The 23,951-nt window shown below is 36.8% G+C and overlaps 3 protein-coding genes across 4 annotated transcripts in view; 2 read left to right on the plus strand and 1 right to left on the minus strand.

Annotated features, from left to right (window-relative positions):
• Nucleotides 1-10,197, plus strand: part of MNAT1 (MNAT1 component of CDK activating kinase) — a 200,515-nt gene extending 190,318 nt beyond the window's left edge. Inside the window, exon 8 of the mRNA XM_036068374.2 lies at nucleotides 7,897-10,197. Within this exon, the coding sequence (XP_035924267.1) occupies nucleotides 7,897-8,017 (121 nt within the window). The 3' untranslated portion in view covers nucleotides 8,018-10,197. The remainder of the gene's footprint in view (nucleotides 1-7,896) is intronic.
• Nucleotides 10,198-14,156: 3,959 nt separating this feature from the next.
• Nucleotides 14,157-23,742, minus strand: TRMT5 (tRNA methyltransferase 5). The gene is given in 6 exon segments (XM_036068372.2): nucleotides 14,157-14,772; nucleotides 14,774-14,814; nucleotides 15,187-15,841; nucleotides 18,847-18,971; nucleotides 21,603-22,258; nucleotides 23,592-23,742. Coding segments are annotated over 6 exon segments (1,530 nt in total). The 5' UTR covers nucleotides 23,597-23,742; the 3' UTR covers nucleotides 14,157-14,724.
• Nucleotides 23,743-23,771: 29 nt separating this feature from the next.
• Nucleotides 23,772-23,951, plus strand: part of SLC38A6 (solute carrier family 38 member 6) — a 61,713-nt gene continuing 61,533 nt past the window's right edge. Inside the window, exon 1 of one of the 2 annotated variants that reach the window (XM_078053784.1) lies at nucleotides 23,772-23,878. Coding sequence is in view for 1 of the 2 variants with exons in the window: in XM_036068373.2 (XP_035924266.1) it covers nucleotides 23,838-23,942 (105 nt within the window). In the remaining variant the exon portion in view is untranslated. Of the gene's footprint in view, nucleotides 23,943-23,951 lie in introns of both variants that reach the window. The other variant, XM_036068373.2, reaches the window with a different exon arrangement.

Consider the following 23,951-nt stretch of genomic DNA (forward strand, 5'->3'; position numbering starts at 1 on the left):
TTCTACCTCCTTTGCAAGTCTATAGGAAGAGAGTGCATGAGGTATTGGTAGGGGATGGCAGCATTTGCATTTACCACACCTGAACACATACCCTTCGCTTCAAAATATCTTAGCTTCTGTATTAGTTAGGGTTGTCTGGAGAAACAGAACCAATAAGAGAGATAGATGGATGATAGATGAAAGATAGATAGATAGATAGAAAGAAAGAAAGAGAAAGAGATTTATTATTAGGTATTGGCTCATGTGATTATGGAGGCTGAGAAGGCCCATGATCTGCTGTCTGCAGGCTGGAGACCCAGGAGAGCCAGTGGTGCAAAGGCCTGAGAGGGAATGAATAGTGTAGGTGTCAGTCTGGAGCACCACAGGGCAGGAGAAGATCGATGTTCCAGCTCAGTCAGGCAGAGTGAATTCAACCTTTCTTCACCTTCTTGTTACTCTCAGGTCCTCAATAGATTGGATAATACGCACTCACATTGGGGAGGGCCATCTGCTTTCCTCAATTCACCAATGCTAATCTCTTCCAGAAATATCCTCACTGACACACACACAAATGATTTACCAGATAATCTGGGCATTCTGTGGCTCACTCAACATAATTGTATGTTTATACATAAAATTAATCACAATGGTTTCTTTTGTCATATCATTGTATGTTGTTGTTCTCTAGGTCTTTGCCTTCTTTTCTCTTCTCATTCTGTCCTCTCTCCCTAAATATTAGCATCTACCTGATGGCTTCAAATACCATCTAAATACTGATAACTCCCAAACTGTTACCTTCATTCCATAATTTTCTTAGCACTTGGCCCATATATCCTGCTGCCACTCTGTATCTCTCTTCTATAATCACTTCAGACTTAAGTCCAAAATTAAACTCATGATCTTTCTGTTCTCTTCTCTCCCACCCCAATTTGTTTCTCCTCCAGTTTCCCACCGTCTCTGTGAGGGCATTTTCCCTGTTCCATATGACTAGATAGCTGGAAGTTGCCTTTGCCATTACTTTCTTCTCCCCTTCTCTTGCTCCCATATCTACTCAGTTGTTTTTTTTTTTTTTTTTTAGATTTATTTATTTGACAGAGAGAGAGAGTACAAGCAGGGAGAGTGACAGGGAGAGGGAGAAGCAGGCTCCCCACTGAGCAGAGAGCCCGACATGGGGCTCGATCCCAGGACCCCGAGATCATGACCTGAGCCTAAGGCAGACGCTTAACTGACTGAGCCACCCAGGTGCCTCTCCCCAGTTGGTTTTTAAATGTCTTTTGAACAGTACTTTTCTTTATTTCCTCTGCTGCCACCCTAATCCAGGTACCATGATCTTAAGCCTGGAATAGAGAAACTATTAAGGGGTCTCTCGGTAATTGACTCCTGTTCTTCTTCCATCCATTGTGTAGCCAAAGTAGCTTACATTATCAGGTTCCTAACAGGAACTTTTCAGTGGCTTCCCGTTGTCCTTTCTTTCTTTCTTTTTTTTTTAATAAAGATTTTTATTTATTTATTGAGAGAGAGATAATGTTAGAGAGAGAGCATGAAATGGGAGAGAGTCAGAGGGAGAAGCAGACTCCCCACTGAGCAGGGAGACCGATGTGGGACTCGATCCCAGGACTCCAGGATCATGACCTGAGCTGAAGGCAGTTGCTTAAACAACTGAGCCACCCAGGCGCCCCCCCCCCCCCCGTTGCCCTTTCAATAAAATTCATAGTTCTTAACATTTCTTTTGAATACTTTCCAACATCTTTAGCCTCATCCTGAGCCACCTTTCCTCCATATTCTCAATATGTGCTATGACTCCTTGCTGCTACATTCTTCCCTCCACTGGGTTGCTAACTAACTCTTCCTCATCCTTTGTGTCTAAGCCATCCTTTGGGACTGTAATTTCCTTAGCGAGACCTTTTCTGAACTTTTCATGTTGGCTTCCTTTTAAACTACACTGATAGAGCCCTGACTTTCTCATTCATAATATTCGTTGTTTAACATCTTTTTTCCTCTGCTGAATTACAAGGTCCATTAGAACATGGAGGCTGCTCTCTGTTTTACTCTTAGAGTTGCTTCAATACCTGACACCCAGTAGATACTCAGTATTTTTTTTTTTTTAAGAAGGAATACACTGCATACATATGAATTTCTGCATTTTGCCTCTCCCACCCTTGGGGAAAAATTACCACCCTGTCTTTATAGATATGATGGAATTTCTGGCATACATGTGTTACTAACATGGAATTCACAGTAAAAAAATTACATTAGACAAGCCAGAATGAGGCACTAGAATTTTTAGGAACTTAAAATCAGAAACTAGGATATTTATTTCTATGATCTCTATTATATTTCCACCACAGAAGTGGTGGCTCTTGTCCCTCTCTGGGATATACAAAATCTATATGTGATTTGTTATTTTTATGATTCTGATATTTTTCTGCTTAATCTCATTTAAGCATATAAGAATGATACTGAAATTAGCCAAACATATTATAACTGAGATAAACTTCTGACTTTGAGGAATATATTTAAGATTTATTGCTACTGTGTATTATCTATTTTCATGGCTGTATTCAAGTTTATCTGATAGCACCTGATTCCTGAGATATTCTTGTACTTATCTGTATTATACAGATGGAGTGTATCCTTAGAGGTCTATCATTTGAGATATCCAGAACTACCAACAATATTGTTCATAGAATATGTTAAACTTAAGTATCTCTTTTATGTGTTCAATCGTTTTTCCTTTCACTATGTAGTTACATTAACTTTCAGTAACAGCTACCCTGTCCTAAAAATGCCCACTGTGTTATTTGATAGCAATAAATTGCACACTTTACTTCAGTTGTAATTCAGAAAGGCTTATCTGAGCAATCTGTATTCAGCTGTACACTTGGGCACCGCATGTGGCTTTTAATTTCCAAATCTGAGCTTTGCTGTTCAGTTGGTCTAAATGTCTGGAATAAATTGGTTACTAGATTCCCAAGTATATTAGTATAGATCTGAAAATAGCTTTAATAGTTTATTCAAGTTTTTCATTTGCTGGTTAGATAATGAAGTGAAGAGTAATACGATGACTGTGGAAGTTTGTGATATTTTGGTTTGAGTTCATGAAGCCTTGGTTGGTATTTTATAACCAAACTACCCATAGAATTATGGACAGTAGTTCTGACTTGAAGTGCTTTCCCCATTTATGTTGGAATATATGATTATCAGTTTCCCTCTGTAGACAGTTTGTCCGTTATTCTGACATTATGATTGGTTTAGGACACCTGAGCACTAACCTCCATTTTCATGATGTTTCTGCTTTTTAGTGATAATTGAGCACACTGTTGCTCTGTTTTTAAATCTGTTGAGATACACTTCACATTGTTAATGTAAATATTTTATAGCCTTAGCTGAATTTCTTACAACAGCTCTTGGTCTTGACAGCTGAGATCAGCTGGCTCATGTCTCTTAATGGCACTTAGATTTGAATTTTGTAGGCTGGGAGGCAGAAAGAACTACTTGGAACTGGTCTGTTTAATGCATGGTGGCTTTAAATTCAGGCTTAAAAATGGGCCCATTTATAAAAAGAAAGTCTTAATCTCTAGAGTTCACTCTAGAGAAACACTATGGAGTTAAGAACTTGGACTTTTTTTTTTTTAACCATCCATTGGTCCTGGTAATTTGAGGTGAAGGAAACTAATATGAACTTCACATTTTCATTTCAATTTGAATTCCAAGATTCTTTGATTCTCTAGAGCCAAAGTGTTTCACGGGTTTTCATGCGGAGGTTATGACTGGAGGGGAAGAGTGCTGCCTGTTGGTCTTGAGTGACAACCCCTGCCCTCTGCCCCAGCTGAGAACTCAAAGCATTGTTGAATAGCACTAAAATGAGCTGAGTCCAAGACTTTAGCCAGATGGTCGATATAGGGCTTTTAAAGGAAGGGAAATAGTAAAAGAGTAATCTCAGAGGAACTCTCTTATGTTAAAGAACTGAGAAAATGAAGTCTGTCTGAAGCTAAGTGTAAATTATACCACCTTCTTTGGGAGCAAAAGCTGCTAAATGTAACAGAAGAAAATGACAGTGCAGGAAATCAAAGTTCAGGAACAAACTTTCAAGTGTGGTTTTCAAATGCTTAATCCTCTCTTACTCCTCTCTCAGGATCCATTGCCTCCTTTTCCTCCCCCTCCTCCAAAGTCTGTTTGAAAGGGATTTTGATGGGTAATGGCAAAGGAAGGCAACTTTAGACAGAGTATAAATTAGGGCACAAGATGCCCTTTGTACAGGAATTATCTTAGACCTGCTTTTGAAAACATACTTTTTTTTAGTCTTATTAAGAAAATAATCAAAGGTATGATTCTTAAAGCTTTGAGTTTAGTCTGCTTTCAGTAAAAATAAGGTATAGATACCAAAATAAGCAAAGCTTTTTTTTTTCTTTCCTGGTTTCTGCTTATAAGATTTACAGGTATTTAAAATAAACCTATGAAAAACAGAAATACTGTCCTGGGATTGGCTAAATAGTCAGAGCAATTACCTCCGGGCTCCAAAATCCAACTGAGCTTGACTTTTGGAAATAAATTTGGCTAAGACTTCTTCCTCATTCTGTTCTATAAAGGTGTACATGAAATGATACTGACCTTTGCCAGAAACCCCAGGAATCCTATTCAGTGATGTACTTGTAATGGTCATGAAAGAATTAAAACAACACAGATGTGAATTAATGTGAAAAAGTAGGCAAAACGCTAAATTCTCATTGTGTGGTTTCAATGTGGCAGATCCTTTAAAATACTTCGGTGTACCACAATAATTAAAGGGTTTAAGAACATTACGTTAAAATACCTAGAAAATAAAAGCCTACAGTTGAGTAACAAGAATGAACTATGTTTTATTTTTTTTAATTGGAATTAATGTAGGTTGCCATGGTGAAAATAGAATGAAATATTTAACAGTAACTGTTTTGTGCAGCACTAGAGATCAAAAACAGTAATGTAAATAAGCAGGTCTTTAAAGAATATACTCACAGACATGTTTAATGATTGCTAGAAGGGAAATGTATTTTCTTCAGTGCTATGCAAAGAAGTTTTAATTGACTTGATTTTGGCAGTAAGAATCTACAACAGCATTAATAACTAAAATTTTAAAGTATTTGCTCATTGCTCTGGATTATGACTGTTCAAGAATTACTATTTTCAAACACTAATTAATCATTTTAAATAAACTCTTTTTACACATTTATGGCATCAATGAGTATGACTGTTTATTACATTTTACCTATAAAAAGTTGAACTGTTTTATATACTCTTTATGGAAACAGTGCACAGTCATAAATTAAAAGATGCAACTGTTTTGGATATTTTACTGGTGGTCCTGTGTTTTCCTGCCAGCCATGCAGCTGTTTCAGGTTTCTCAGGATAACATATAAAAAGCTGTATGTACACTGCAAGTTTATGCTTGAATTGCCAAGCCAGAGATGGTATGACTCAACTTTCCCAGAAGCAAGTTGTACCAAAATGTGATGAATCAAAACAACTAGTTGCATAGTGGTTTGCATTACAGCTATGAAAACCAATTCTGTTTATGATAGTTGGCTTCTTAAAGTTGACAGACATTCTACTGTGGTACCTGATTTTTGCCATGAATGAACAGCCATTGGAGCTAAGACTGTGCTTTTCTTTTGAGGGTCTGAGGAAAGGAAAAATATAGCAGTATCTAGTGTATGGATAAAATTTACTTGGAAACTTATATTAGGAATGGAATGTTTCATTTCTAAGATACTTGTAAAAATATTACTAAATATTACTTATTTGTGTGATAGTGAGTTCTCAGGGAAGAGAAATTGATTTTATCTTGTTCCAGATTGATTTTTAGACTTGTGAGATGACTTAATTTACATCATTTCTCATGCATCATAATCTTAACAGTGGACATTTTATTGTGTCCTGGGATGTAATAAGCAGATACTTTTTCTGGCTATGTGGTAGATTTGGTGAATCCCTGTTTAAGTCCCATGGGACCTAAGGTTCTATCAAGAGTTTGACAATGAAAGTGGGATGCATCCCGTCAAGATTTATAAGATGGGATGTAGGGAGAAAATATTAGAACTTCTGTTGAAATATTTTTATCTCCTCCTTTAAATATTTATATATATTTTATAATATGCTTCTATATTAGTATATTATGTATAATTATATACTAATAACTGTATTAATACAATAGGTATATGATTTATAAATAAGTACACAAATTTTAGAGATACATGCTCAAGTATTTTTACTGCTATAAGTATAGTATCAAAAGTCTGTAGGGGTGCCTGGGTGGCTTAGTTAAGCGTCTGACTCTTGACCTCAGCTCAGGTCTTGATCTCAGGGTCATGAGTTCGAGCCCTGCACTGGGCTTCACGCTGGGCATAGAGCCTACTTTTTAAAAAAAAGTTTTAGATCATTGCTCAATAAATATTAATTTCCTTTCTCCTTCCACTTTCCCCTTTCACCGTTGGCAGAGAAGCAAAGAATTGAGTTAACACCTTGATTTGTGGTAGTGTGAATAAATTATAGCCAATTCCAGGAGCTTATCCTGTGTCTTACTTTGACCACTTTTTCTATTGGCCTCTTATATTGCCATATATTTTTTAATCACACAACCTTATTAAACATGGATACAAATGAAAAACAGACTTGTTATTTTGTTAGAAATAATAAGTTGCTCATGCATCAAGACTTTGACACACAGGAAGTTTGAATGAATGAGTAGAAAAGTTTCCAAGTTATTAAAATGTTCTGGTACCTGATTTATTCATTTGCTATAACCGTAATTCTAAGGCGGATGAAGCTCCTTTACTTCCTGAGGCCTGAAGAAACAATGTGGTTTCTTAAACTAGACATTAAAGCAAGGCTGGAAATACTTGTTTTCCAACAGTGCTGTTAGTCATGCTAACAAGTTGACCTTCTTTGGCTAGGATTATCCCATATTTTAGGTCTGTTTGTTTACCTTTATCAAGGTAGAAAGTTTTAATTGCTAAATAATATTATGTGTGATTGAAGAAAAATGGTGTCTGTTACACTGTCTTTTGAGATCAGTTCAAAAGACTTCTGTATTTACTAATTGGGACATTCTGTTGAACTCAGGCTGTCGGAGATTTCTTGGGCATGTAATTGTCTAAGGTTTCACTTCCTGCATGGAAGGAGACAATATATTTTTGTAATGCTGAAGTAAATTTGAAGTAACTAGTATGGTCTCTCCTCTCCCCTCCTCCATTTAATATTTATTTCAGAATATATTTATGTAAAATAGTCAATATTTATGTAAAAATATTAATAATACAATAGTATTATGATACCGTATATTTATTTATTTAAGAGTATGCCAGGACGGGGCGCCTGGGTGGCTCAGTTGTTAAGCGTCTGCCTTCAGCTCAGGTCATGATCCCAGGGTTCTCGGATTGAGCCCCGCATTGGGCTCCCTGCTCAGCAGGAAGCCTGCTTCTCCCTCTCCCACTCCCCCTGCTTGTGTTCCTGCTCTCCCTATCTCTCTCTCTGTCAAATAAATAAATAAAACCTCTAAAAAAAAAAAAAAAAAAAAAAAGAGTATGCCAGGAGGACAACAGCAGTTAGGTACCCAAACAACAGCCAACAAAACAAGTTCTGAAAATTGGGAACAGTGAACTTTTTAATAGCAGGTATTATTTTTGAAACCTCCTTGAGAGCTCTTTTTAGATCTTAATGTAATTTGCTTTATAATTTAGTTTAACAATTGAACTGGTTTAGGCACTCTATATATAGTTGGTATGTTTCTTTTTAAAGGGTAATAATGCATTTATAAAGTCTGAACATTTCAATCTCAGAATTCCCCTTTAAAACGTGAATCAGTTTTATTATTGCTTTTAAAAATGTTACCAATTTATATATGCTTTCTATATCAATGCTACACTTTTTGTTTTGTTTTAGGTATTTAAACCATGTCAGAGCTGCCTCTCCACAGGACCTTGCTGGAGGCTATACTTCTTCTCTTGCTTGTCACAGAGCACTACAGGATGCATTCAGTGGGCTTTTCTGGCAGCCCAGTTAACCTTTATTTCTCCTTTATAAGATTTGGACCTAGGAGCCGAACCAGAGAGCTAGCAAAAGTAAAGCAGACGTGTAAAAGTAGAGCCCTGTGCAGCTGCCCGACAACAGTACTACCGCTAGCAGCGGTGTTAAAGTATTTATGAGAAAATTTCAGAACTAAGCTGAGTAATATAGTGGGTAAATATATGTGAAAAAGATTTATTTTTTACTTGTATTTTTCTGAGAGGGATTGAAGCTGTAAACTTCATCTGATGGAAGATATGAATAATTCACCTGTGTATGCTTGAGGTTGACAGACTTGTAAAATCTTTTTAAAAATAAAGCTAGACTTTATATTAAGTTTTGTGGTTTTTCTCTTATTACAGTGTTTTACTTGAACACATTTTAAAATGCCATTTTGAACACGACATTTAGTGTTAATATCCAAGTCTATTATTTCATCTCATAAAATGTTCCTTTTTTTCCCCTATGTTCTTAATACTAGTCCAGACAAGTGGATATATTTCCTTCTACCAGCAGGTTGTGGCAAGTAAAACTTGACCTATGATAATGCCACTCTCTCAATATGAAGGACTCAGTGCCTGTTTTGAGCAGTGGAAAGTGAGACAAACCTTGATCAAGGTATTATAGTTCCCAGCTGTGAGCCACACTTAGGATAAACCAGACGAGAGTATTAACCTGCTTTAATGACAAATTCAAAGAAGTAAGTTAATAAAATTTAATACTTAAATGGCACCTTTCACTTCAAATGTGAGCTCATTTTATGATGAAACCTTGGAGACTGGAATGGATACATTTTAAACAAAATTTTTCTGAGTAGATTGCAGACTCTGATATAGTTTCTGTTGAAACTTCAAAGACTTTTAGTATACCCAGGATTTTGCTTAGAGTTGGATGTGGAGAGGATGGATATTTGTAGCATCTCAACCTTATATGAGTCTGTTACATAGACCACCATGTATGAGACATAGTTTCTCAAGGAAATTAAAGGATTTCCTATCAAATGTCCATTATAACAGATGTTAATTTTATGGGAGGGAAGTTATGTGAAACAAAGTTTGTGGTTACATTAGGGTGGAATATCCACAGGTAACAGCTCCAGCTTATTTGCTTAAGCAGGTATTAATTTCAGGTACATCTTCATCTTTACAATATAGATGACCCTTGAACAGCACAAGTTTAAACTGTATGAATCCACTTGTATGTGGATTTTTTTTTTAATTTACCTTGTTTTTTTTTTTTTTTAAAGATTTTATCTATTAGAGAGAGAGTGAGAGAAAGCACAAGCAGTGGGAGTGGCAGGCAGAGGGAGAAGCAGGCTCCTCGCTGAGCAAGGAGCCCAATGCGGGACTCGATCCCAGGACCCTGGGATCATGACCTGAGCCGAAGGCAGCCGTTTCACAGACTGAGCCACCCAGGCATCCCTGTGAATTTTTTTTGTACAGTACCGTAAATGTATTTTCTCTTCCTTATTATTTTAACATTTTCTTTTTCCTAGCTTACCTTATTGTAAGTATACAGTGTATCCTATGACATACAAAATATGTATAATTGATTATTATGTTTGTGTTAAGGCTTCTTCTGGTCAACAGTAGGCTATTAGTAGTTATGTTTTGGGGGAGTCAAAAGTTATATGTGGATTTTCCAGTGTGTGTTTGGGGGTGGGTGGTCAGTGTCCCTAACCCCTGTGTTAGTTAGAAGTATAGTTGACCTCTGAACAGTCTTTCATAACTAAGAAAACCAAGGCATCAAATAATTGAGTAGGCTCAGATCATATACACAAGTTAGTAAAAAGTCAGAATTAAAACTGTTTGCTTTTTGTTTTTAATTTAAGTCTAGTTCTGTCTGTACTTCACAGGCTGCCTTCTATTTTTCATATCTATTAGCATTCCCCAATTGAGGAGTAGGATTTTAAGTACAGTCTATAAATCTGTTCAAAGAATAGTGAGAACGTTGACTTAAAGTTAGGACTTTGCTGTACTCAGCTGCTGAAGTACAGTATCCAGCCTTTACAAAAGAAATACTGTTACTTGTTCTCAGTACCTTGTATACTGTATTTAAATGAATGAACTAAATAATAGAACACTTTAAAGTCTTTCAAAACGTTTTTCGAGCCTACCTCATTATTGTGGAAATTGCCTGCATCTGATTTGGCAAATAAATTGAATTCCAAAACCTTTATACGTTTGTAAATATTTTGTTCTTACTATTGCTGTACTTTGTTCAATAGGCCAAATAAGAAGTTGTTAACTGACCTTATTAGAGCGAAGGGAATGGTGAAAGGTAACTTAATGACAATTCACTAAATAACAGAAATACTCTAAATTGATGAGGTTATCCCCTATCCCCCCTAGTGATTTCCTCTATCAGAGACAAAAGGCTGTACAAGCCTTTCATATACATCAATTAAGTCTTTTAACATCGTACAATACTAGCCCAGAAACAATAGCTGACAACTACTGAGCATTACCTATGCACCAAGCACTGTGCTTCATGTATTGTGTATTATTACCTAATCTTTACAATGCTAATATTATTTTCCCTATTTTAGCAGATGGAGAAGCTGAGGCATAGGGAGGTTAACTAACTTGCAGAAGGTCAATACAACTTAAAAGTAGCAGAGTGGATTTGAACCCAAGTGGTCAGAATCCATGCTCCAGAGTTGAATATCAAACTGTCAAGCTAATAAACAACAGGCTGTGTAGAACCAAGTCTGAGTAATCAAACTTCTTTTTTTTTTTTTTTAAAGATTTTATTTATTTATTTGAGAGAGAGAGAATGAGAGAGAGCACATGGGGGGGGAGGGTCAGAGGGAGAAGCAGACTCCCCGCCGAGCAGGGAGCCCGATGCGGGACTCGATCCAGGGACTCCAGGATCATGACCTGAGCCGAAGGCAGTCGCTTAACCAACTGAGCCACCCAGGCGCCCCAGTAATCAAACTTCTTAAGATTTCCAGGAAGTTTTACAGATCAAGTGTCTAGTTATTTTATGGCATATAAATGACATCAACTTAATAACCTTATTTATATCCTTGAGAGAAGTTCTGAGAAATTCATTGTGTAGAACATCATTTGACTATTAACTACCTTCCTTTTAAACAGATATTAATGGTATCGAATACATTTACATCATAGTTGGAATGCACTATTAGTATTCCTTAATTTCATTCAATAAATATTTGACCTAAGCTTATCTTTAGGCTGTCAACTGGTGGTAATTATTTCAAAATCCAATTAAGGTGACAGAAAACTTGCCAAAAAGCTAAGAAAATTAAAAAATTGTATCCAGTGAGCTTTATAGCTGTCATTTTCTAGTGGACATCAAGAGTTCAGTTCCCAGGTATCACGTTTAAAACTTTAGGGTGGGCCTAGATTTAAATAATGAAATAACTCCATACATTCACTTATCCACTCTGAGGGAAAAAGGGGAGGAGTTAAAATGTTAATAGAGGCTGCATATTTGACTAAATAGAGGCAAGAATCTTACCACTTTCCATGAATAAAAACATCATTTGTACCCATATTTAATATTTATAACCTAGCATATCAATGTACAGTACTAGGAAAAAATTCTTACTCCTACCTGCAAATTAAAATTCTCTTCACCTAGATCAGGCCAACTGTAGACCCCTGGCCAAATCCAACTGCTGCCTGTTTCTGTATGCTTCATGAGCTAAGATTGATGTCTACATTTTTTTAAGGTTGAAAAAAGCCAAAATCATATACTTTTTAACAAGTGAAAAGCAGATGACATTCAAATTTCAGTGTCCATAAATAAAGTTGTTTTGGCATACAGTATTTCTGTATTGTTTATGGCTGCTCTGGGGGGCTACTACGACAGAGTTGAGCAGCAAAAAGAGACCTTATGACTTGCAAAGCCTAAAATACTGTCTGGTCCTTTACCGAAAGCTTTCCGACCCTTCACCTACATACTCCTCACTTGGAAGGGAGGGAGGAGAAGAAAATTAGAAGTCCCAAACTGGCAATCCCTGGCTGAATTAACCCCCAAGGTCTTGCAGAGAGGAAGTTTGGTTGAGTTTCAAAAATCATTTTTAAGTGCCTTTAGATAAGGAATGAGGGCTCCAATTCATTACTTTCCTACACTTCTTACCATTTATTGCCTTCATCTATTTATATTACCTGCCTCGCTTCTGAAGGCATTTGAGTTTGTAATGAATTAGATAAATGGTCCTCAAACTTTTTCTGTAGGGCCAGACAGTAAATATTTTAGGCTTTGTGGTAAAATAAGTTGGTACAATGTTTTTAATGAACAAAATTCAAAATATAATTGGTTATATATAATTACGTTGTTTGTAACTCCTTTTTTGGGGAATAACACTGGTCCTTTAATTGGGGTTCTAAGTGTTTCCTATCATCAAAATCAGTTGTAAATGATTACCTGTTAATGGTTATCTATAATGAGATTTTACAAATTTCATCTCTAAAAATGTCTTTTCACACAGATAGATACTGCCAGAATACTGGCATCAGTCTAGAAGTGTAAGATTTTAACTGGGCATATTCATCACTTGGAAGGCATTTGTAAAACCCTATTAGATTCTTCCCTTGATATTTGCCTTATAGCATGTCATTACATAGTACATTAATCACTTCCAGTTGCAGGTAGAAGCTCAGTTGTAGGTAAATAGATTTTGAAATATGTAAATTTCCTTTTATTTGCATTTTCACCAAGGTCCCAAAAATGTTGAACACAGAAAATGTATCCACTGCTAATTTGAGGGAAATCTTGTTTCTTAATTTTTGATAGCATGTGAAATGTGTAACACAAGATACTGCAATTCACATATCAGTTGTTGAAATGATGACCACAGTTTCACAATGAAGTTATGTTTGCCTAATAATTATAGGTTAAAATCTTTAAGAATTACTATCAAGTCATTAGCAAAAGCTAATTTCCAGAGCCTTTCAGTGTTCTAGAATGTTTAAGAGTGGTTCGTTCCTCTTGTTAAGAAAAATTTCAGTCTTGACCCTGAGCTCAAAAAATTGCAATCAAACTTCACAATTGCTAAGCAAATCGAATTTAGGTTGAGCAATTTCTGACAGAATTCAATCATGGTTAGAATCCATGAAAGCAAATGAAATTTACCATTAACACTACTGGTTCAGTAACACATGACAGATTCAGATACCTTCTGCAGGGTACTTGCTGGTGAATAATAGAGTGAATAACCACAGGTTTTTAATATGTTACATTTTCACAAGCTTTATATATTTTTCCAACTAGATCTTTTTCTACTTTGCATGTTTTAACCAGAGTTGTAAACACATCATAGCAGATTCCACTTCAGGTTGTACAGAATTGGTGTTTTCTCAACTTTTTAAAAAATACCCATAGTTGTTCCATACAGAGTATTCATAGAAGCTAGTTCTTCAGTAACTATAAATTCAGCACTGATGTCTCAAACAAGACCTGAACAGTATTAGTAACATCTGCCAACTCATCAAGAGTCAAAATCATTTACTTTCTGAATTGACTTGATTTTGCTCACAAAGTCCTAAACTCTCTGAGCAACTGTTCTTGCCAAAAGGCCAATAGTCCTAAACAAGTTTTCTCTGGATACATTTCTTTGGCTGCTGCGTTCAAATACAATTAACTCACCATCAATAGTAAACGGCTCTCCTTGCTTGGCTTACAAAAGAGTCACTTGGCACTCTCATTTTCATTTTTTATTTTGTGAAGAAGTTCTGCTATGTTGAGATCTTTCCAGATTAAATTTCTAGTTTTTCTGACAGTTGGCTTGCTTGTGAGGGAAATCCTATGACGAGTGCCTCTATTGGTCATGTCAACATACATTGTATTTCAGCTCAGGTATAGATGCTTTGTTACCTAATTCAGTATCAAAATAATTCACACTCACACAATGTGCCTTAAAAGTGCATTAGAAGTCTACTTTTCTTGTTTTGAAATAATGAATATGCACTAGCAATAATATTAGAGCTTGGTGATTTACATGGCACTCAAAATGCTGTTGAGTTACAACCATGTCCCTGGTGATTTGAAGTATGCCGAGTAGCAGTATGAACTGTTGAGAATCGCTTTGTGTGTGTTGTAACTTCTCAACTGTGCTGTCATTACACCATAAAAGCAGCCACAGACAGAACGTAAACAAATGAGCATGGTGTGTTCCAAAAAAACTGTATTTATGGACACTGAAATTCAAATTTCATATAATTCTCATGTCACAAGATTTAATTTTTTCAATCATTAGTATAAGAACCATTCTCCAGTCATCTGCCATACAAAAACAGGTGGTAGGCTAGATCTGGCCTGCCAGGCATAGTTTGCCATCCCTGATCTAAATAATTTCATTTTTATTACTTATACAGTGATAAGTTAGGGGTACTTATATAAAATTTAGGCACTGAGGATCACTGCAAAGTGGTATTAGTACTTCCTTAGCAAGCAATTATCCCACCTTCAAAAACTATTTTCCCAGGAGACAGTCAATATTTAAATATATTTAATGAAGAATTAGATATAATTTAGATTGTAAGATTATAACAGATAAACTATACTTAGTAGACTTATGTCATTTAAATTTTAATTTGATAATCTTCAACTTATAAGACAGCAAGGGTAAAATAGAAGTGTTCAATACTAAAGTTAACTGCTAAAATTTTATGAAGTCATACAAATTATATTTCATTATGTAAAGGTCTAGTGGGGAGAGGGAGAAAACGTTTCCAATTAAGTGACTGAGGAAATTTGAGTTTTTTCTTCTGAAAAGACTTTATTTATCTGTCCTCTGGCGTTTAAGAGGTGGATCATCATGATTCTCTGTAACAAATCCAGAAAACCTATATTAGTTAAGATACTTAACATTGGAAAATACTTTTAAAAAGCAAATAATATAGGCATTTTAAAGATTTTTAATACTCAACTTATACATCAAATAGTAACATTCCCGCAAGAATTTATTTTAATGAAATAATAGCCTTCTACGAGACTGAACAGTGTGTAGGCCATGCTAATATTTGTAAAATTGGGGGAAACAAGTCACAACTGAGTGGCAAGGAATCCTGAATTGAAAAATCTAACTAGAATTAGTTTAACATATTTCCAAATTTCATAAATAAAATATATATGTAGCCTAAGAAAGCTCCATGAAGGCTATTATAGTTTACATTTAATTTCCCAGAAATTGCTCACCTAGATTTAGGGTCTGGTTCTTGTAGAGTACAGCAGCAGGAATCTGGAAGGTGATACATAACATTTCCTTGTTAGGGGCTACATTTCTTACTGGGTGAATTGAACTGCATGCCTCCAAGGAAATGCCTAACACAGCCCCAGCTCGTTGCTGAACATCCTTAGCAGGATTAGGATCTTTGGAAAAGCTGTAACAGTGCACTATGGGAAGGCGCTCAATGCTGCATGGTGGCCCATCCAAAAGCGATTTGAAAACACCAAGAAACTCGATAGCCTTTGCTGGCAAGTTCATGACAATGTGCACAGAGTGTTTTCTTTCTTTTGACAGTGGTCCTGGCTGCTGCATTAACTCTTTTCTGACTGGTCCCTGAAGGAAGTCTTTCCCATCCAAGTTAAAGACTTTCACCTTTTGGTCCACTTTATTTAACTTACAATTGTGCAACAGCCACTTATGGGATTCAGGATTGAGATCGTTAGCAAATACAGTGCAGTTTTTCTTTGCTACTGGAACGGCAAAAGGCCCAACCCCAGCGAAAACATCAAATAGTACGTCCCCAGCTTTGAGAAGTTCTGTGATACGACTGTGTTCTGTAGAGAGGCGAGGATTCCAATAGACTTTCGAAAAATCAAATTCATAGGTGTAGCTGTTTTCTCGAACCTGAAAAAGGTATTATACTTTGATTAACCTGTTTAGTCTTAAATTCCAGCCATGAATACTGGATGGATATACCCACACACATACATTTACATTTAAGAGCAAATAACAGTGCCTTTTAATTAGAATTCTAGTGTTTATGCTATCTTTGAGGCCAGTTAACAACCCATATTAGACTCTGACATGAGAAAAGTCTCTCCATCTCACTCTAATGGGCCATGAAGTGGTTCCCAAATCACATGAGGAATTTTTCAGACAGGCCAACTGACTGGCTTAATCATACTCTATTTTGTCACCTGATGGAGAGGGAAATAAACCTATAATTTGAAACAACACACCACACACATCTTCATGATGACTAGTTAGGTTGCAGATAGCACTTCCACTCAGCAAATAAGCTTCCTTAGTTTTCAGTTTGTAAGAGGGAGGCATGACAGACCTGCCACGTACCAATGAATTTTGAGGTATTTTACTATGTTTTTAGATAGTTACTTGGACTTTGCAAGTTTCATGTCTACAAATTAGAGCCAGTGTATACAACAAATCATTCTGCTATTTTCTCTTTTCCCAAATTTGAGTTTTCATTGATTAAATATGTACAGTGAAGCTAAGTCTTGGACACATTTAAGACTTCATGCCATTTCTTTTGGGACTATGATAAACATGACAGAAAACAGCAAACAAAATTAAAATTACAGTCATGGAATGTGACCTCAGCCATCAGTTTAAGTCATGGAATGTGACCTCAGCCCTTATTTTAATGGATGAAGAATCAAAGGGCCAAAAAAGTTCCTAAGTTCCATAAATCTGATAGAGATATATTTTCTGTATTCTGCCTTCATGGAATATTCTGCCTTCAAATTTGTGTAAATATTTTTTCTTCCCAACCACATCAGATGCTCTGGCCATGTTAAGGCTCCAGAGTTGGAAATGTTCCTTCATTATTCTGCCAACTAAAACTCTTTCTAGATACACAAACTGGAAGGTTCTGAATATGTCTTGGGATGCTTTTCCTGAAATATCCTTTCTACTCCCCCTTTTTAATGTAAAGCACAGTACTAGTTTAAAAAAAAAAAATACATTCTAAGTATCCTTCTGGTTTTACTCACACTGTCTTTGATATCTCACTCACTCAGTCAGCATCAGGAATCTTTTTACTCACAATATACACAGAAAGTACTTAGATGTTGCATGAGCTCCTAAAGTCAAACTTAAATGTGATTCTGTTTGGAGCCAAGAAATTATACTGCGTGAGTTTTTACATTTATTTTATGGTATAAATGCTAAGTATTAAATATATCTTAAGAACAAACTTTAGTTGGCTTAAGAAATCAGAAGCCATTTAAAAAATTATGTAAGTTTCTCAGAACTTTTAGATCGCTGAGAATGATGCCACCTGCTATCCTAAATGGCAGTACCAAATGAAGAATATGCAGTATTCAATCAGTGTATGATGAGCTAAGCACTGATCCCAGCAAAGGATTCACATTCAAATCTTACTTGCCATAACAGAACTCACACATTATATACAAGCAGTAGGCCATGGAGGTTATACAGGGAAAGACCATGCATGAACTCTGGGGTCAGAAGCCTGGCTCCAAACACCCTGCACAATCATACCTTGTTACTTCATCTGCATAAAGAGAATATTAAAAACAACAACCATTATCTTGTGGGCTTCTCAGAATTTGTTATATTTAAAACATTAGCTCAGGCCTAATAGTAAGCGTGTAGTAAGTGGTATTTTAATATTCTGCTACTATTAAATTATGGCGAAATAATATTATACCTAAAATATTCACCTAAGTCTATGTGGCCCAGAATCTTAAAAAATGATTATTTTGCAAACTCCGAGTTTTATGAAGTCCTGTTTAAACGAAGTCAGTCAAAGAAAGACAAATACCATATGAGTGAACTCATATGTGGAATTTAAGAAAAAAGACAGATGAATGTGGGGGGGGAAGAGAGGGAAGCAGACATAAGAGACTGTAAACTATAGAGAACAAACTGAGGGTTGCTGGAGGGGAGGTGGGCAGGGAGATGGGCTAGTTGGGGGATGGGCATTAAGGATGGCACTTGTGCTGAGCACTGGGTGTTACATGTAAGTGATGAATCACTAAATTCTACTCCTGAAACCAACATTACACTATATGTTAACTAACTAGAATTTAAACAAGAACTTGAAACAAACAAAAAGACATATCTAACATTTTAAGAGGACTTTGTTATTAAAATTTTTGTCAAGTTATGAAGAGAGTTTAACCTATTTCCTAGCTTGGGTACAAAATTTCACATAATGTTAATATATAATCATCTAAGACTTTTGGCTTAAAAAAGTTTATATTCTCCAGCACTCCAGAGGATTTTGGGGGCAGAGGATGATATTTTGGGGGTACCAGGAATTTGTTCCTACATATTAAAAATATTTTTTCTTTGAAATAGATTTGTTTTTCTTATAAAAGAAATATGTGCTCAGTAGAAAAGTATAAAGATGAGAACAAAGGTCACTAGTAACTACATCAAATAAAAATATGCCCACTGTTAACATTCTAATACATGTGCATAGTTACATAAATATTTAGTTAAAATAAGAGCTATATTCTATATACTACTCTATATATTATTTTATATACCAGAATTTGATCAATTTGTTGATGAACATTAGGTTGTTTCCATTCCTTTGTTTGTTTTGTTATCATAAAAATGATGAAGAACCTAGTACATACATCATTACAGTTTTGTCCAATTATATCCTTGAAATAACTTCCTGTAAATGCAATGCTAGGTCAGAGGATGTACCTATTCAAAATGGCAATATATTACCATATACTCTTCCTGAGTATTTGTATCAAATTTGCATTCCCATCAAAAGGATATACAAATGCTCACATTCTCACATACTCATCAATACTAGGTTATTATAAATATTTTCCATCTTTGTCATCTATTAAGATTCTAAACATTAATTGATATAATCTGTACCTAGGAGACAATAAAATACTCCATACCTTGGTCATCATGTTCTCCTCTCCAGATAGTACTTCCATTTGGAAATTTCGGTATGTATTATCAATATTATTGATTTTATTTACTGCTGAGGTGATTCCTGGATTTTTGTCAATCATAACTTGGCCTGAAAGAGAAGAATCCATAATAAATATTGCCAATTGGTTGTAAAATAAAACTGAAAATATGAAATGGAAATAAACCATTTTCTTTTGGTTTATAGACCCAAAAATTGCATCTAGTGTGTATATAGTGGCATGCAATTCTAAAAATTCAACACATTAGGAAAGTTAATGTAGCCTTCAATACAAACACAAAAAACCATATGGGTATATATATATTTTTAAGATTTTATTTATTTGACAGAGACACAGAGAGGGAGGGAACACAAGCAGGGGGGTGGGAGAGGGAGAAGTGGGCTTCCCGTGGAGCAGAGAGCCCGATGTGGGGCTCCATCCCAGGTGCCCCTCAAAAATTTTTCTTTAAAAATGTACCCATAATGGGGTTCCTGGGTGGCTCAGTCATTAAGCGTCTGCCTTTGGCTCAGGTCATGATCCCAGGGTCCTGGGATGGAGCCCCGCATCGGGCTTCCTGCTCATCGGGGAGCCTGCTTCTCCCTCTGCCTCTGCTGCTCCCCCTGCTTATGCTCTCTCACTCTCTCTCTGTCAAATAATAAAATCTTAAAAAAAAAAAATAAAGAAAAATTTTCGAGGCGTTTGGATCTACCTAATATTTTTCCATGTTTTTTTTACTAAATCTCAAATGGACCAATACACAACAATAAGCAAAAAGGTAGACCATAAGGTAAAGAACAGAAAGAAGAGCTGTAAGGAGCATGGCAACAAATGATCTCAGAAATCACCAGCCTGTCCCCATTGGCCCCAAACCAAATGTCTGCTTTACTGTGTGCTTGAAACAGATGCCTTCACTTTGGAAATATAGAACAGCAAAATAAGTTTTCAAATAAAAGAAACATAGATTCTTGGGGTGCCTGGGTGGCTAAGTTGGTTAAGCATCTGACTTCAGCTCAGGTCATGATCTCAGGGTCCCTGCTCAGTGGGGAGTCTGCTTGTCCCTCTCCCTCTAGCCCTCCCACCCGCTCTCTTGTGCGCTCTCTCTCTTAAATAAAAAAATCTTAAAAAAAAAAAAAAGAAACATAGATTCTTTAGAGTCTTATCTAAATACAATGTTCATTTACTTAAATTGTTCTTTTTGTCAAATATTTGCCAGAGCCGAAAAAGCTACAAAGATAATAAAATACACCAGAAATGGTATATTGATGCCCTTTAATTAAAGTCTACCTTTTTTTCAGCACTAAAAAATTTTTAAGACTCTATATGCTAATCTCACTGCATAAAGATAACTTGATTTGTAAGTTAGTAAAAAGTACTCAAAAATACAAATACACTGATATATAACCAAAATTTGTCCAGTTTCTTTCTGATAATTAGATACCTGATTTTGAATATGATAATATCAGTAAACTCTAGCCAATCATTGTTCTTATCCTGTTCCGCTTCAGGTATCAGAACTCAATTTTTAAGGTACAGGAGTTTGAAATGAGGCATGAAATAAAAAAAACCAAAACCAATTCTGAAAGTCTATAGTAAAAGCTTTAAAATTATCATATCACTGTATGAGAATGTTTCACTTTTAATCTTTGAGTGCCCCTTTATAAAGTAGGGATGCCAAAAGGCATGTTTGAGTTATGACAAGTAATGACTCATAGCAAAGCTTATCCTTGACATTTGCACCCAGTTATAATTATAAAGATCTGCTTAGATATTTATTGTATTATTAGCCCCTTTCATCAATAAAAACAAAGGAAATGCATAACAGCCTATTTCTGAAATTCTACCCATGCAAAATATTGAGAACTACATTTTAAAGGTGAAAATAATTCCCAGAAGTGCTGACAATTACTCTACATTAAAAAAAAATTAATCTGGAGAATACATGGACATCAAATATTTGTAAAAGGTTAACTGCAATCGTGATTAGTCGTCTTCTTTCTTATCCCAAAGGATAAAGGACCCAGGCTCAAACTTGGGCTTACGGAGGTACAACATAGAAAAGCATCATTTCTTTTTTTTTTTTTTTTTTAAGATTTTATTTATTTATTTGTCAGAGAGGAAGAGAGAGAGCGCGCACAAGCAAGGGGAACAGGAGGCAGAGGGAGAAGCAGGCTCCCCGCTGAGCAGGGAGCCCCATGTGGGACTCAGTCCTAGGACTCCGGGATCATGACCTGAGCTGAAGGCAGATGCTTAACTGACTGAGCCACCCAGGCATCCCACGAAAGCACCATTTCTAAAAGGCTAAGGGCACTAAAAAAGTATGGTGCCTGACATATAGAAGAGGCTCAATCAGTTGAATCAAAACAGGAGTAAAGGTCTTGCACTTTTCATGGTAAAACACTCAAATTTAAGAAACCTAGAATTCAACATAGTCCTGAGGGTCAAATAAGTCCTGTGTACCAAAATGACAAGATGCCAAAGAATTCTGCCAAAGCAAAAGATTTGAGTTTAATCTATGCTTGTATACTGTATACACAAAAGCCTGAAATGATTTTTAGAGCTTTGCTATCACTCGGGAAAGAATATTCCAAAACTATTCTCAAAAGAGAGGGTATGTAGCCCAAGATCCAGTTTAAAATTAAAATGATAAAATGTCCTGCTTCTGTAATTTGATATCTAAGAAAATAATTTTAAAAACTAAAATTAGAACTTGCTACTTTCTAGTACATGAAAGACACACCTACCAATTAAATGCTTGAAAGGTAGTTGATGATCTCGAAGGTTCAGGTGGGCAATATGTCCAACTCTGCTAAAACCTGAAGTCACATCTTGACCTTCAGGAAGCACAGCTTTCAAGATTTCTTCTGACTTAAAGTTTTCATAAGTTAGTTCCAAATTATATTTAGATATCTGTGGATTGACATTAAGCTGCCTTAAAATACTGAGTTCTGCTCTTTCAAAGGAATCATCAGTAAATATTTTATAGGGATCCAACATAATTAGTCTACTTTCTTCATCTTCTGGATCTTCAATCACACGTTTTATGCCTGGGCGCTGCAGTGCTGCCCTTTTAAGGGATCGCATCAATTTATTGACTATTTCTTTCCTTACTTTAAGCACTGGGATGGTTACTGTCTTTTTAAAAGCTGTTCTATCAAGTTTTGTCATTCCTCGAACATTAGAGGGTGGTGAAAACAATTCAGAGTCTCTCTGGTCTGATTCTATTTCAGGCATGGTTGAGAATCTTTTTCTTTGATCCAACAAGAAAATACCAGGTGCTCCGCTAAGCTTCTGTATCTGTGATGTCCAAGCTAGTGTAGTCAGTGAGTCTGATTCAGATATTCTACAGCTTTCCACTTTGAAAAGTATTCTTGAGAATCCAAATGGCCTCCATAAGATCCTAAAAAAAAGTATGCATTTAAAAAAAATACCATAAAACTACAAACCTACATGTTCACAATAGCTTAAGAATAACTCTAAATTCTAGGGGTGCCTGGGTGGCTTAGTTAAGTGTGGGGCTCTTGAGTTAGGCTCAGGTCATGATCGCAGGGTCATGAGATTAAGCTCTGCATCAGGCCCGGTGCTCAGCAGGAAGTCTGCGGGAGATTCTCTCCCTCTGCCCCTCCCCCCACTCTCTCTAAATAAATAAAATCTTAAAAAAAATCTGAATTCTACAGTTCTAAACAACCGCTAAATGCTGATAATTAAAACTTCTAGTGGTGACAAGTATACTATCTTTTCCATGATATGTTGTCTTTTATTAGCAATAAATGATAAATTTGCACCTTCAACCCACCTGCTGCCACGACAAGGGCTTAGTGATCCATCAGCCTCCCTATAGTCTATGAACTTCTCCACCCACAATTTTCTATAGCATACATGTGGGATTGGAAGGCTAAGATTTGAGTTAAAAGATCACCTCTAAATGAAATGGTCATTATACTTAAGACTTTACCAATGGCAATATTTACTAGGATATTCTTCTGACTGCTACATGCTTTACACACATTATCAATCTTGGGAGGTGTGTGATATCACATCCTTATTTTGTAAACGAGCAAACTAAAGGTCAGAAGTAGGTTAATTCACCCAGTCTCGCTGCTGTAAGCGGCTGAGCAAGGATTAAAAACCAGGTCTGACTTCAGAGCCCGTGGTCTTAACATATTGCTACGTTGTTTGTCTTCAATGCTTTACTACAAGTCCTGCCTATGACTTGAGGTTTTGGTATTCTGAGGACTAGGATTTGCTAAATGCTACATGCCCCTTCCATTCATTCACGGTATCAGTTATTCACTTTGCCTTCTAAAATACCAAAGAACCAATTAGCAGGGGAAAGGGCCCTGCCCCAGGACCCTGTAAAGCAATTCTCAAACTTCAGTCAGGGTTCAAATTCGGCTAGCAGTTAACCAGCTGTGTGATCTTGTAATATCTTAACCCGAGTCTCGGTTTCCCACGTGTAAAATGAAAGGCTCTTTCAGAAAGCTTTTGAAAAGATTAAACACATTCCTTCCTAGCCACTACTCGGACCTAGGCTCAGCACCCAGGCGGTGGGTGACCTCGCGACGTTTCTGCGCCCAAGAGGCGCGCGGCGGAGAGCAGATCGTGGTGGACGGGTACTGCCGCCCGACCCTCAGCCTCTCCACTCAGGGGCTTTGCGGTCACCACCTCACCAACGTCACCATCCCAATTCCTGGCATTGCTCCGCGGTTGACTCCGAGAATAGACCCCCTCACCTCATGCTCTGGCGCAGCTCGGAAATGGGTCGCTCGTGGAAGACTGGCCCTCGATGACATCATCACCGTTCGCCACCGAGGGGCGAGCGTCATCAGATCGCGTCGATTCCCTCCTTTCTTCCCCGCCCTGGTGAGGTACCGGAACTCAGAAGGGCCGGGCCCACAGCCCCGCCTCCGATGCGACTAACGACTGGAGGGCTGGGGTGGTAGCTCGCAGATGGACCTGGTAGTCGGCCAGCGAGCAGTATGGAGGCACCCTGGGGGATCGTCAACGCTGAGCGGAGCTGGTACGTCTCTGCCCAGCAGCCCGAAGAGGCGGAGGCGGAAGAGTTGAGCCCGTTGCTAAGCAACGTAAGTGGC

The sequence above is a fragment of the Halichoerus grypus genome, chromosome 8, assembly GCF_964656455.1.
Source record: "Halichoerus grypus chromosome 8, mHalGry1.hap1.1, whole genome shotgun sequence".
Taxonomy (NCBI): Eukaryota; Metazoa; Chordata; class Mammalia; order Carnivora; family Phocidae; genus Halichoerus; species Halichoerus grypus.